Below are 15647 nucleotides of genomic sequence, written 5' to 3'. Positions count from 1 at the left end.
ATATATATATATATATATATATATATATATATAAAAATATATATATATATATATATATATATATATATATATATATATATATATATATATATATATATATATATATATATATGTATATATATATATATATATATAAAATCTAAGCCGAATTTTTTTTTATATACTAACAAACTAATTTTTTTATGTACAACTATGGTTTTAGAAAGCTAAATAAATATTAAATTTAAAAATGAGGATAAGAAGAGCACTTTTTTTTTTCATTATATGTAGATCTGTATACATACAAGAAGTATCTGTCAGATAGTTCCAATATGTCGAATACATGCTGATTGGAAGAAAAAGCTATAATTTTAATAACAATTTTAAAAAAGCAATTAGTTTCACTAGGGAGTAACTACCTATGTTGACATAAACTGCAAATTACCCATGTGTACAAAGTGATAGCTAGGATTAAAAAAAAAGGTCTATATATTCATAAACACAAGACTTGCTACAATGACAATCTCAGGTGTCTACCATGAATCTGACACTCAAACATTTTTATCCACACATTATTCTTGCATTAACACCTGAGACTATTACATTAAAATAAGCAAGCTATTCTTAATTAAGTTTGATAAGTCTCCAAAGTTTTGAACTAAACTTTGTTTGTACAACAAAGGAGCTTCATTAAAATTGAAAAATTGTCCGGGGATAGAGGATCACCTAAATGGTTTGCTATCTTTCTCATAAATATATATATATATATATATATATATATATATATATATATATATATATATATATATATATATATATATATATATATATATATATATATATATATATATATATATATATATATATATAGATATATATATTTATTTATTTATATGTATATATCAACCCTCAGAATTAGGAAAAATAAGGTCGGTTATAATTTACCAACCTCAATCTTTTTGAGGTCGGCATCAGGTCGGCAAAAATTATTTAATACAAAGGTTTAACCATAAAATATAGAAACGGAATCGGCAAATTTTTTCCGATTTTTGACACTGCTAAGCCCTCCACTTTGGACTTATAGAAAACCCACATATCAAAAACTAATTTTCCTTTTATACATAACGACAGCTTATGTGTACTGCTGATGATGGTTGTATTTAGTATGCTTGTTATTTTTTTGGGATTTGTGGTTTTTAGCTTGAAGTATTAAAAAAATTTCAAAAAGAGAAGTGTTTCTTGTAGGAGGAAGAACAGAGGTGTTAGCTAATACTAAACTTCCAAATAACAGAAGTGTTTTAAAGTAATACCATTACAGGCTTCTCATAAAGCACGAGCAAAATTCAAATATCTCATCCAGTGATGAGAGTTCTTGTTCCCTAGATGATAAATTTCAAGCCAGCTACACGAAAGTAACTGGATGCCTAAACAAAATGCATTTTGTGTTCTTAACCAAGTGAAGAAAATCTGGTTGAAAGCAGGGATGCCTCTCCTCATCCAAGATCAAGCAACTAGGTACCTAATTGATAGTTTTATTATGAATTTGAAATGATATATTAGTTATTCAGCTTGTATATATGTAAAGAGGTTAGACCCATCTAGATATGTAGTATCATTTATTTAGGACAAAATTAGTGGCTTTAGAAGCTGAAAGAAAGAAACTGGAAAAAATCTAAGCATCGAATTGGTGCAAAAGCAATTAAAAAGAGGGAGGAGTTTACAAACAAGTTAAATAAGTTGTTTGCAGGAAGGGTATAAAAGCATGACAATAAGATCTTGTTTTTCTGTAAGATCTAAGAGGATTGAGAGTGCAAACAATTTCTTGAAAAACTATGGGATGGTTAGCTTGCAGGCATCATATGTATGAGCTTTACATCAAGGTGTCAAGTATAATTTATTTTTATTGATATCTTATGCAAGAGCCAAATTAAAATTTAAAATTATTAAAATCAAGACTTGTCAAGTTTACTTTAAATTTTTTAGCATTTTTGCAATTCTATTGCAAAGAGGACAAGAACATTAGGTCCAATTGAGCCACTGTTTGAGAAATTGAAATGAAAGTTGAGACTTTGAATGAAATATTGAAGAAGGGGATATGTTACACAGATCTTAAGAGATTTAAAGAAGAGCCAGGGACTTTTTTGTCAATCAAGGTAATTGGTACCATGATTTTTTTGTTAGATGTTTAAGATATTAGTATAAAACTAAATCTTTAAACCATATTGCAGGCTTCTGAAGCTCTGTTATTTCTCCAAACTAGCCTTGATGATGATTTCTTTCTTCGAGGATATTATAAATACCTTGTTCAACTCAGCATTGTTTGGCTGGGGGATCAGTAGCCAACTTCAAGTTTCATATTCCAATGGCTTGCCATTATGGCTAAAGCTATTTATTATTTAAGAATACTTGACCTTCTACTTCCACAATTTGCAACCCTTGCACCTTGGTAACTGCTAAGGAAGCAGTTGTTATTAAAGTAATGGGTGATTTCATTTCATTATTCTATATAGCATGATTTTTTAAATCCCCCTTGGCCAGAACTGCTCCATCTCAAGACCTACAAGCCATTGATGATATAATTCAGTACATAGATAGAAACCCGAAGTCTGCCAAGGCATGCTTTAGCTCAATGCAGAATCATTCGTGGCATTTAGCTGAAAGATTTGTTGTACTATGTCTCATTAATGAGGACTTACCAGAAAATGTTCGACAAGCTGTTGCTCTTCAGCTTTAAAAAATTTCCAGGCCAGAGATAGCATATTCATACAAACTAGGTATATGCCGCAGGTTATTGTAAATGGTCATACTAAACTTCTTTTTGAATTTGTCAGAGCAGACAGTTGGTTTTCTATTTAATAAATTGAAACTCACCATGCTTGAAATGGAATGAACTAAAATAAATCCTTCAAATTGGAAACTCTTTCATGGATTTCTGAAATACAAAGGATTTGTACTATCTCTCTATGTGGTTAATGATTGTGCGGAAATGGTAACTAAACTTGCCCAGGATTTTTCAAGGTCTTTTAGGCATGAAAGTGACACGCAGGCCAATCTTTTAGCTGTTGCAAGCCATAGAAAAAATTCAAAATAACAAATATTAAATTTTGTTTTAAAGATAATAAATAGTAGCATAATGGTTTAATCTTTTTACTAACAAAGATATATTTGGAAGAAATGCGATACCTTGAACCTAATAAAATACTTGTTTTATTGAATTATCGAAATAAAGAAATAATATGAGATTGCTTTTGTTTTAATTTTATAGATTAACTTAGTTTGCTGTAAGATATAGGAAATGTCTGCTAACTAACGCTGAGTAATTTGTATCTCATAACTAAAAAACCATTTTGAGGAAATTAGTTTTTGGTATGTGGGTTTTCTATAAATTTAAAATGTAGGGTATAGCAGTGTCCCTATGAGTCTGAAATTTTTCATGGGTCTTACTAACACCTAAATACATGATTTAAAATATCATGGTATTTTGGCAAAAGTTTTTAAACCTTTCTTTCTGGCCCCTGAACACCCTGGTGCCTTATTTTATAAAAGCAGCTTTCAATCCTAAAGTGCAAGGCTTACCAGTGTACCTATGAGTCTGAAATTTTCCAGGAGTTTTACATATATCTAAATTCACAATAAAAGAAACCATGTTATGTTTAATTATGACTTTCGTTTTTTTTGACGGACCCTAATATATGTATATATATATATATATATATATATATATATATATATATATATATATATATATATATATATATATATATATATATATATATATATATACATACATATTTATATATATATATATTTATATATATATATATATATATATATATATATATATATATATATATATATGTATATATATATATATATATGTATATATATATATATATATATATATATATTGTGCATTCTGTAGAATAAAAGTATCCATAATCCTTTAAAGTATCCATACTACAGAGGAGTATGGATACTTTAAAGTATCCATACTCCTCTGTAGTATGGATACTTTAAAGTATCCATACTCCTCTGTAGTATGGATACTTTAAAGGATAGATATTTTGAAAATATTTTTTATACTTTTATGATTTATTTTTTTATATCAATGACATAATAGTCAATTATCTATGATTACTTTGTAAATAAAAACACACCTGACATCCATCAGACATCCATTTGTTAACACTCTCATTCCAGTAATTACAATCAACACAGTATGATTTCATTTCATAGTCAAATGTCCCATAGGATTCTGCTTCATCAAAAGTATATGAGTTTTGATCAAGCTTTTTGTCAGGCATAGGGCCGGAATATGAAAAAGTTAAATGTAGTTCATTACTATTTAAAAATGCATATGTAGCATTGTTGAAATTCCATAAAACTAATGTGCTATCATTGTTTACATAAGCATCTTGATTTCTTTTTAAACCACCATTGATTTTATTAGCAAAAATATTTGAGAAACTTTTGTATCCAGTTAGTGTGATATTTTTTGTTACAACTTCAGAAAAATTCATCATATTTTGGTTTGATGAATAAAGAACATTTACATTAGAATTTTTTCTCATGACAACACCATGTTTAGAAGAAATATTCAGCATTATATCATGATCGGATTTCGTAGCAACTTTTCCATACTGGATGTAAACAAGAAGAGTAGTTAAATTATTTGGATCATTTTTAAACAGAAACTTTAGGAGCATATTACAATCTGGTTTCAACGGTAGCTTAACATGATGTAAATCGTAGGGCATTGATATAGATATATTTTTGCTAAACATCTTTTCTGGCATATTTTTGATGGCAATGTGAATTGGTTGTGAACTGTTGCTTACTTCTATGGGGCTACCATTTACATCTGAAAATGAAAGACTCTGAGACTCAGAGAGAATGTTTTGAGATCGATCAGTGTCCCATGTGTAAACAATTTCTTTCATTCTAACATTCTTAACGAAACGGAACGTAATAAGTACATTTAACAATGAAATACTTTACAAACAAAAATTCAAAATGATTGCTTATTTCAGAGCAGCTAACAAAAATAACATAAAACTAACAATTTAGCTTACATGAACTAAGACTTGTTTAGTTTGTACTGACTTGTTGAACATATCACTAGAATCTGGAAGTGTAAAACCACCATCAACTGAACCAATTGTAGTGTTGCTCAAATAACTTGAAAAATCTTTTTTCAAAACAAACACGAACTGCTTGGTTTCACCTACAGTAGCATTTTCACCAGGTACTTTGTAAGATTGTGCACTTAAAAAATACTTTTCTAACGATTCTGACAACTTTGATACAAAATTTGAATTTTTCTAAATAATTGATTGTAGTTTAATTTTAAGTTTAATCAAATGCATATTTTGTCATTTCATGTTTAATACTATAAATCATGTTATATCTATAAATTTAAAAAAAATAGCCTTCTAAATCTTAAACACATTTTATAATGGCCAGGTATGATCTCACCATAGAAATTGAAAAGTAGCAAGCATTTTAACTTGATGAATTACAGAGAAGGATTTATTTTTTTATCTTTATGGTAAATTCATATAGCAAACTAACATTATGTTTTCCTGACAAGAAAGCTTATTTCTCGGAAGTTCAAAAATTTAAAAAAATATAAACTCAAAGAAAAAAAAGGATTGTAAGAAATGTTAGTAACTTTTATTAGAAGCTATGGAAAAACTTTTTATTCAGCAACAGCAGACTTTAAAAGCAACACTTTTCTAATCCCTGAAAATTATTACCTATTGCTATTTGCTGCTATTATTTAACTTTAAAATTTTTAGTTATTTTTATCTTTTTATTTTTTTTATTTTATAGTATAAAATATGAAATTAAAAACACTAATCTATTTAGTTCATACAATACTGGAAACCTATAAATCACTTAAACTTCAGATAATTGATAAATTATAGCTGAGACAATAATTTCTTGACAGCATTTTTTTAGTAGTGTTTTTTGCTTATAAATTTTTGATTTCAAAGACTTTTACTATTTGATTTCAAAGTTCTATTTTACTCTATAAATTTCGATAAACTTTTATTGTTTTTAGAAACTAGTAATTAATAAAAATGTTTAAAATAAGAAACACTGATGAAGAAATGGCTGCATTGATAATGCAAGAAGATGATTGATAAAGTGGTAAAGACTTTTTTGACTTTGAATTTAATAATTCACCTAGAGAGGAAGATTTTGTATCAATGTATAAAGAAGTGTTACAGCTTGAATCAACATTAAATGTGACTGCTTTAAATACCAAAACTTTTAATTATAATGTTCCGCATATAAAATGAAGAAATAAAATTTAAATATATATTAAAAAGGAAAACAGTAACAATTATATAAACAAAAAAATACATATAATTTTGATTGGTAGAGATAGGAAAGTGTGTTTGTGTGTGTGTATGAGGACTGGGGGTGGGGTAAAAGGTAGATGGCAGATAAACACATGCCCCCTCAGTTCCCTTATCCATAAATGCTTACCTTATCAAAATTTGAAATCAATTTTTTTATAAAACAGTTTTTTTGTTTACAAAAAACAAAATTTTATATTTGATCAATTTGAATTGTTAAAATACTGTAGGGACATAAGTCCCACCCTTATTTCCATCACAATAGGAAGAGTTTTTAGGAAATTTTTTGATAATGTATTCTTAATAAGATATCCTATATCTAGTAGTATTTAAAAACACAATATTAGATATGGATTTGATGTCATTGGCCCTTAGTGGGATCGAAAGAGTTAACCAATAAGATCACTTTTAACAATTTGAATAAAAAATTAATATGAATAATTTTTAATAAGTCTTATTTGCTTTTTTTATATGTTACTATTTTCTTATTCCTATCATTTAATCAAAAGTAACTAAGATTAACTAATAAAAGTTTCTATTTCACTATATTATTTTACTGTAAAATAATATATATATATATATATATATATATATATATATATATATATATATATATATATATATATATATATTATATATATATATATATATATATATTATTTTACAGTAAAATAATATAGTGAAATATAAACTTTTATTAGTTAATCTTAGTTACTTTTGATTAAATGATAGGAATAAGAAAATAGTAACATATAAAAAAAGCAAATAAGACTTATTAAAAATTATTCATATTAATTTTTTATTCAAATTGTTAAAAGTGATCTTATTGATTAACTCTTTCGATCCCACTAAGGGCCAATGACATCAAATCCATATCTAATATTGTGTTTTTAAATACTACTAGATATAGGATATCTTATTAAGAATACATTATTAAAAAATTTCCTAAAAACTCTTCCTATTGTGATGGAAATAAGGGTGGGACTTATGTCCCTACAGTATTTTAACAATTCAAATTGATCAAATATAAAATTTTGTTTTTTGTAAACAAAAAAACTGTTTTATAAAAAAATTGATTTCAAATTTTGATGAGGTAAGCATTTATGGATAATATATACATATATATATATGTATATATATATATATATATACATATATATATATATATATATATATATATATATATATATATATATATATATATATATATATAAATCATCATCAGCATCATCATCATCATCATCATCATCATCATCATCATCATCATCATCATCATCATCATCATCATCACCATCATCATCATCATCATAATCATCATCATAATCATCATCATCATCATATTATAATATTCCTATTGTTATAAATATTAAGTTATTATTATTTTTATCATTATTATTGTTATTAAACCACTTAATATTATTTATATAAATATAATTACCATCTAAATGATTGCATTTTCAAATTTAAAAATTGTTTTTGAATTTTAATAGTTTAACAAAAATTTTATGTAAATATAATTATTATAAATAACATAAATATTACTTTTGAAAGGTTTGATAGTGCATCAGCTGTTGTTTGATTATTAGAAAGAACAAAACCTTAAACAAAATTAAAATTCATTTAAAGCTATCTGCAAAAAACCATTATTATACCATTACAATTTCTGTATTAAACCATGGACAGTCTATAAAAATATTACTAAACATTTATCTGAAAAAATTATTTATGCTTAATAGTTGTACCTGTGTTATTATTGTTTAAACCAGCTTGAAATAAATTTGAAACTGAATTAACAAAGGGTTGAGTCATGATATCATGGTTGTCTGCACCAACACCTTTAAAATTATCTTTTGTAAATAGGCTTGCCAACTTAACAATGACATCTGCTGCTTGGTTCTAAAAATGGTATTTATTTACATATTCAGCACTGCTGCCTTTGAAAAACTCTTTATTTTTTGTATATTTGTTTGCACACTTGTTAGATTATGTAGTTTAAATATTTAAAAAAACAATTCCTTTGTAGTATATTTATCATTAAAAAAAAATTACAACTTAATTTTGTTACTTTTTATAACTTCCAGTTTACTTAAAAATCAAAGCCTCATTTTTTTAAATTTACGTAGACAAAGACTTATTTTTTTTATTTTTTTATTTTTGGTCTATTTTGTATCTTGACATAATTTAATCTATAAATTGAATATTAAGTTATACCTGAGCATGAGGGGCCATTTCCTGTGGGTATTGTGAAGTAACAACCAATGTATCACTTACTGATTTAAAAGAATTCAAATCTTTGATTACTAAATTGTTAAGTAAACTAATCACTAGTGAACGTGCCTAGAGAAATAAATTTTTAAAAAATTTAAGTAAAAACAAGACTATTTGTTGAACATAATAAAACTCACCACACTTTAACAGTTAATTATTCTAAAACTACTAAATGGACTACTCATACAATTTTTTGACATAATGATGCTAATTGATCTAATTATTTCATTCATTAAGTTTTCATTCAACTTAACATTTTTGCAATTATTTTACATTATCTGCTGGACCTTGCTTTGAGTTATTTTTTATCCATTTTTTTTTTAAATCTTTTTATTCTGAAGCTAATAATTTGCATTTTAATACAATTCATTTTATAATTGATCAAATAACTTCCAATAACTTGATACTAATTTTTTTAATTTTGTATTATCACCAAGCACCACAGAAGAAGATTTAATGAGGAAGTTCATGCCTCCTTCCTGGCCAACTTCCTTTCTTGGGCTCGCATCAGCATCCAACCTCGGACATTTTGGTTTAATGCCAGAAACTCTAACCACTGCACCACAATTGTATGCTTAGAGTTCAGTACAATAGTATAATATGGAAGGTTTGCTTCCTTAGGTATAAATATGACGTTTTTTGTCCATACCACTCTAGAGACTTCTAAGAGTAATAGATTGCAGCCAAATAAGGCTAAATTGTTGGGGAGATATCATACCTTTTGATAAATGGCAAAAACGTTTCTATATGCCTTTTTTAATATACAAATCTATGTTCAAAATTTTACGAGTAATAGTGGTGTATTTTTATTTCTCAGGAACTGATTGCTTGCCATATAAAAAACTTGATAGAAAATTCTCAGTTTAAATATAACTTAAGCTTTTGGTAACATATTTACCTTTTGACTAATAAAAATATTGCTAGCCTGGCAGTTGTGAAAAGTGCTTTAAACAAAAGACTGAAACAATAGGTTGAAACAATAGGTATCTTTGCCTTTAACTATTTGTAAGTTATCTTAGTTTAAATGTTTATATAGCTTTATTGAACAACAAATTGTATTAATTTTTCCATTAATGGATCAAATTATTTTTATGATATGCTTTTTTATTCTTGACATTAAAGTACTTTTCTGTGACTAACATGAATTAGCTTTTATGGAGCATATGATAAATTTTTGTTTTATAGTTTTTTATTTTATCCAAATTCTTTCGATTTGTTATTTTTTTACTCATTTTAATCTGATAACAACGATGAACAATACTTTTTATCATTGCAACCAAAAAAGACGCTAGCTTCTGTGTACAAAATATAAACAAGGTTTGAGTAATTAACAATAAAGGGTGCTGCATTTCAACATGTTTAACTGTTGTAAATACAAGCATTGTTTTATTTTTCACTATTTCTATTTCTATCCTGTATAAATTTATTTCCTAATTTTGCTTTAACTTAAAAATTTTCTCATTTTTTTAGCAATGTAGTAACAAGCAGCAAAATTAATTTTATGGTCATTTTTAAAAATTAAATTGTTATAAAGATTTTTGTGGTCATTGATCCTTATTTTATCCTCGCATTTGCTACAAATCAACAATATATAACTTCTTTCATTTGCTACTAACTTTAATCTAACTTTTGCAAATATTTGTGGTTTTTGGTCTTTGTAAGGTTGCATTTTTTTCTCTTTTGCTACAAACACGACCATAGGTAATGTTTGATGCCATAAATTTTTACCTTTAATCTTATTTAGGTTATACTTCTTTTTTTTTAAAATAATTACTACCATAGTTGGTGCTAAAATGTGCTTTCATCTTTTCCTCCGCCAAACAAAACATAAACTTTTTTTTTTAAACATCTTCGCTTCCAACAAGGCTGCAAGTAACCACTAATTAGAGTTAGAAGTTAATGAAAGAGAAAGGATGAAGATTGTAGAGCAAGATAAAAATTGACAGATAAATTGAAGGATTGCAAATTATATGAATCAGGGTAGCAAAGTTAAGAAAGCGAATTCAAAAGAACTGATGTTCGAGGAAAAAAACTAGAGAAATAAAAAGTTTTTGGAGCACTTAGGAACAGTCACAGAAAAAGGATGAGACTTAATTGAATGATGAGTAACATGAGAAAGAATTTTAGTAGATGGCACAAAATACCCTAACTCTTTGGAGCAGTGTCCATTATAGAATTTGAAGAAAAGTGAAAGAGAAGCAACATAACGACGATGTAATAAAGGTTGGAGGTTGGCTGCAAGAGCAGGTCCAACTATGTTTACAATACATTTTTGCACCTTGTTTAAAAGAGAAAGGGCATCATTAGAAAATCCACCCCAGATATGGCAATAGTGTTCCATACAAGGCCGGATTTATAGAGATTGAGAATAGAATCTGGAGTGAGAAAGTGTCGAGCTCGATAAAAAGATGCCCCCTCCAAAGCAATCAGAGAGTGTTGGCTTCTTATCATGAAAAGATCTTAGATCTGAGAATATCTGGAAGATTGTTAATGTAAATTAAAAAGCATATAGGGCCAATGATCGAACCTTGAGGAAACCCTGAAGTGGCAGAATATGAAGAAGAGTGCTACGGAAAGGAAGGATTCAATAATCATAAAGATGTTACCTGATAAACCATAAGAAGAAAGCTTATGGAGAAGACAAGCCTGTCAAACTTTATCAAAAGCCTTAGAAATATCAAGACACTTACCTCTCCACCTTTATCAAATGCACAATAAAATCTTTTGGTTAATACTGTCAACAAATCAGCAGTAGAACAAGAAGATCGAAATCCATATTGATGGTCAAAAAGTATGTTAATAGATTAAAGATGAGAGATTAAGTGTTTTTTAATTAAAGATTCAAAAACCTTGCTTGTGATAGGAAGAAGATTAATGGGACACTAGTAAGACAAATCAGATCGCTCTTCAGAATTTTTGAAAATAGAGATAACAAATGCCGCTTTCCAGCAGGCTGGAAAATAAGACTCTGGTAAGCACTTGTTGAATAGTTTTGAAAGTATAAAAGATAGCTCCGGAGAACACTTCTGCAAGACTATATCAGGTATCTTGTCTAGACTACAGGCTGTAGAAGAGTCTAAGCAGGAAATCAATTTAGACACAGAAGCTGGAGTGATACAAATATCAGACAATGGATCAAACTGTTTGATGGCTTTATCAGGTAGAACACAACTAGTGGGATCAAGAGATGATATTAATGAAAAGTTCCTAGCAAAAAATTCAGCTTTGTCTTTAGGTGAGGTGACAAAGTCTGAACCATACAAGAGAGGTGGAATTACAGATTTGCCCTTATTATTGATAGGATTAAAGATTCTCCAGAAGTCTTCCCGATTAAAGATTCAACGGAATGCTTCTATTGGTACGATTAAAGATTTCTGCTGAAGTCCAGAAGATAGATAAAGACAAAGACTCTCGATTAAAGATTTTCCAGAAGTCCAGAAGAGCCTAATTTTCTTAATGAAATACGAGATTTCATGACCTGAGAATAGCGGGCTTCGGCGTTAGACAAAACTTTTTTACAATGGTTTCTTGCAGTAATAAACAGACGTCTGTTTTCTGGAGAATTATTTTGCTGATAGATATGGAAGCAATGTTTTCGATTGGCAATTGCAGCAGCACAATGTGAGGTAAACCATGGAGAGAAGTGAAGCTTGACCTAGAAATGTTCTGTGGGAATAAAAAATTCCATGCCAGTCTGAATCCACGAAGTTATGTAAGAAGTACATTTGTCAACAGAAAGACAAAAGATTTCTACCCAAGGGCCATCACAAAGAAAACCATGGAAAGAGACCCAGTCAACTTTAAGGTAGTTGTAAGAGGTACAATGTTAGGGTGATTCAGATGATGAAGAAGAATGAGATAATAGTTTTAGAGAGATCAAACTGTGATCAGAAGCAACTAAGGGTGAATGTGGAGAAACTGAGCACTGACTTGGATCAGAAACAAGATACAAGTCAAGTAGAGAAGCTAAATGATTTGGAAAGCGAATCTGGAAAGCGAGTTGGAAAGTTGACTATTTGAGTTAGGGATTGAGCAAAGCAAAAGTTTTGGGCTTTATTGCCTGCAGAGTTACTGACACTAGAGCTTAGCTATTCAGTGTGATAGCATTTAAGTCGCCAACAACAACAATATTGGCTGACGGATAATGAGAGAGGGCTTGGTCAATATGATCAGAAATAACGGAAAAATGAGTGCAGTCTTTAGATGAAGGAGACCAATATAGAACAAATAGAAAGGCAATAGAGTGAAGTGGTGCTAAACGAAAGCACATAAAAGAATAGTCTGTGGATTCAAACTTAGTTTCCCAAAAAATGGGTGAATTTTTACAAATGTTAATTAATGCCCAGGCCAAGCATGTGACTATTGGAGTCTTTATGAATTAAAGGAAGATAACCATTAACACTAAGATCGCAAGATGAGACAGCTGAACTCAAATTAGTCTCACAAGAAGCAAATAGGTCCGGTGAACTTTGCAAGAAATAAGACTCAACAGAAGAAAAGTAACTTCGAAGACCACAAATATTAGTGAATGATAGGTTTAGAGAACTTGGTGATGACAATGGTTTTTTGTGTTTCATAGTTTTTGGTACTTTAGTCATTTTTAAATTTGTTAAAGAAATTAACTCAAAGCATAGATAATACTCAGTACACTGTTTAATATGCCAAGCAATTGTCTCTTTATTATTAAAAACCCTAAGCCATAACAAAGGGCTTAAAATGTGGCCTTGGCAATGCACACCAAAAGTAGAAACAAGGACAGCATCCACGCCCAACATGGCATTGATAATACTTTGATATTTTTCAGCTGCTGATGGAATCAGCCTCTCTGAAAGCTACCACAGAGTTAGGGAAACTAGACTACCAGCCGAACTCAGAACCGTAAAACTGAATTTTAGAGCTGTACCCTCATTAGGAGATAATAGAATGAGTTGCCTAATCACAAAAACAGAGACTAAGCAAAACCCATGCAAGGAGTCTAGAAGATCCAGCATCCAACATCCTAAACTATAAAAAATATATTAAAATTACATCTGCGCCAGCCTAATAGATAGAATCTGTCTACCCCTTAAGTCTTTGCCAAGGAGACCTTCTACAAGACAGTAGCTGGATGCGTTTCACATCTGCTCAAGATGACAATTTTTATCGAGACACCATCTATAACTTTTACTTAACCAAGAGCTCCAAGGTTGGGGTTGTTTTAACTTTCATGACAAGACATGTAGCAAAGGCAAATCTTTTTCATGTAAGTAATCATTGTCATTCAAAAAAAGTTTTTTCATTTACATTTTTTCCTTCAAACATCGACGCCTGAAAATCTTTGCTTGGCTTAGTTTTTTTTTGACTCATAACACTTACAATTATTCAATTCTCTTTTTTTTTTTTACCTACTTGTAATTCCAAGAAAAAAAACTTTTTATAATTTATTGATTTTTTTTTACACTGAATTCAAAAAAAAATTATAAGATTTTTAGAGATGAAATTGGTAGAAAAAATGACAAGAAGAACAAAGAGAGGCAAACTTAATACATGCAAAATTGGCAATAGATCTAAAATATGGTTTCCATGTATGGTTGGAAGATGTAAAGTAGTGAAACATAAGACAATGTTTCTGACTTTTAAATAAGCTTCATTACGAATAATTGAGTTAGTGTTTTTATTGTTTAGTTTAAAAGGAATTTTCTCTAGAAGTTTTGTGCAAATCCACTTTTTATAAAAACACTGATTCAATTAAGCTTTGACTCCAAAATAAATAAAATTAGGCTAGTTTAAATATGTGTATACATGTATGTATATATATATATATATATATATATATATATATATATATATATATATATATATATATATATATATATATATATATAGATATATATATATATATATATATATATATATATATATATATATATATATATATATATAATATATATATATATATATATATATGTATATATATATATATATACATATATATATATATATATATATATATATGTATATATATATATATATATATATATATATATATATATATATACATATAAATAAAAATTATGTTAGTGTATTCTACAAACAGAGTGCTCAATGTTCTTAAAGAACAGAGCAATAATAAATTAGTAAAAACACTTATCTAATTTTTGTTTTCTTCAGCACTGTGGGTTCATTAGGAAGATCCTCCTTTAACTCTACTTCTTGTTATTTTATTTTTCTTCTACCTGATGAACCTACTGATGGTGAAACACAGTGTTGAAGGAAACAAAAATTAGATAAGCGTTTTCACTAATTTATATTTATATATATATACAGCAGTGGCCAAAAATTAAAGACCACTCATTTTTTAGTTGGTTTCTTAATCTTTAAATTAAAATTAAGAAGATTCTAATTGACATATTAACTTTCTTTTTTTAATATCTTGTTAATTAAAACATACGGATTAAAGTGGTATAATTTTTTTAATCTAATTCTAATTAAATAGCGTTTAACTTATTAAAAAACTGATAAGTACTTATAAATCTTCTTTAAATAAACTGGACAAAGTTTAACGACCACTTTCAAATCTTTAATTTGCAGTTATTAAAAATAATAATTCATTCTTTTTTTTTTAATGTCTTGATTGCCTATTACGTTGGCTTTAAAATAAAATGTCGAAGCCTGAGTGTCGATATCAAATAAACATTTAATTTTTGAATTGCAATAAGGATATAAAAATATTGCAAAAATGCCTGCAAAGATCGAAGAAAAAGACAGATACGCGGCTCTTGTATTAAAAGAAGAAGGCTATAGTATCAGACAAATAGCAGAAAAGCTCAGAAGGTCAGACTCTTGCATTATTAATATAACTCAACGATACAAAGAAACCCGGTCAATTAATGATCGTCATAGGACTGGACGCAATAAAATTTCAAATGACCGTGATGTTCGCTCTTTAGTGAGATTAAGGAAAGAAAACAGACAAGCATCATCTCCAGACTTGTCTACAAAATGAACATTGTCAAATGGTCTGAAAGCAAGCCCTAGAACTGTGCGAAGGGTCCT

The 15647-nt window shown here is 28.2% G+C and overlaps 1 protein-coding gene across 1 annotated transcript in view; it reads right to left on the bottom strand.

The window, feature by feature from the left end:
- The window catches only part of LOC105846130 (polycystin-1-like protein 2), a 194334-nt gene that overhangs the window by 49276 nt on the left and 129411 nt on the right, over positions 1-15647 (bottom strand). The window contains exons 18-22 of the mRNA XM_065804171.1: positions 8556-8681; positions 8087-8240; positions 7887-7942; positions 5052-5300; positions 4137-4928 (exon numbers count right to left, since the gene is read on the bottom strand). Of these exons, the coding sequence (XP_065660243.1) occupies positions 4137-4928; positions 5052-5300; positions 7887-7942; positions 8087-8240; positions 8556-8681 (1377 nt within the window). The remainder of the gene's footprint in view (positions 1-4136; positions 4929-5051; positions 5301-7886; positions 7943-8086; positions 8241-8555; positions 8682-15647) is intronic.

The sequence above is a fragment of the Hydra vulgaris genome, chromosome 08 (genome assembly GCF_038396675.1).
Source record: "Hydra vulgaris chromosome 08, alternate assembly HydraT2T_AEP".
Lineage (NCBI taxonomy): Eukaryota > Metazoa > Cnidaria > Hydrozoa > Anthoathecata > Hydridae > Hydra > Hydra vulgaris.
Note: the sequence above shows the minus strand (reverse complement) of the source record. Positions and strands in the feature narration are given on the sequence as shown.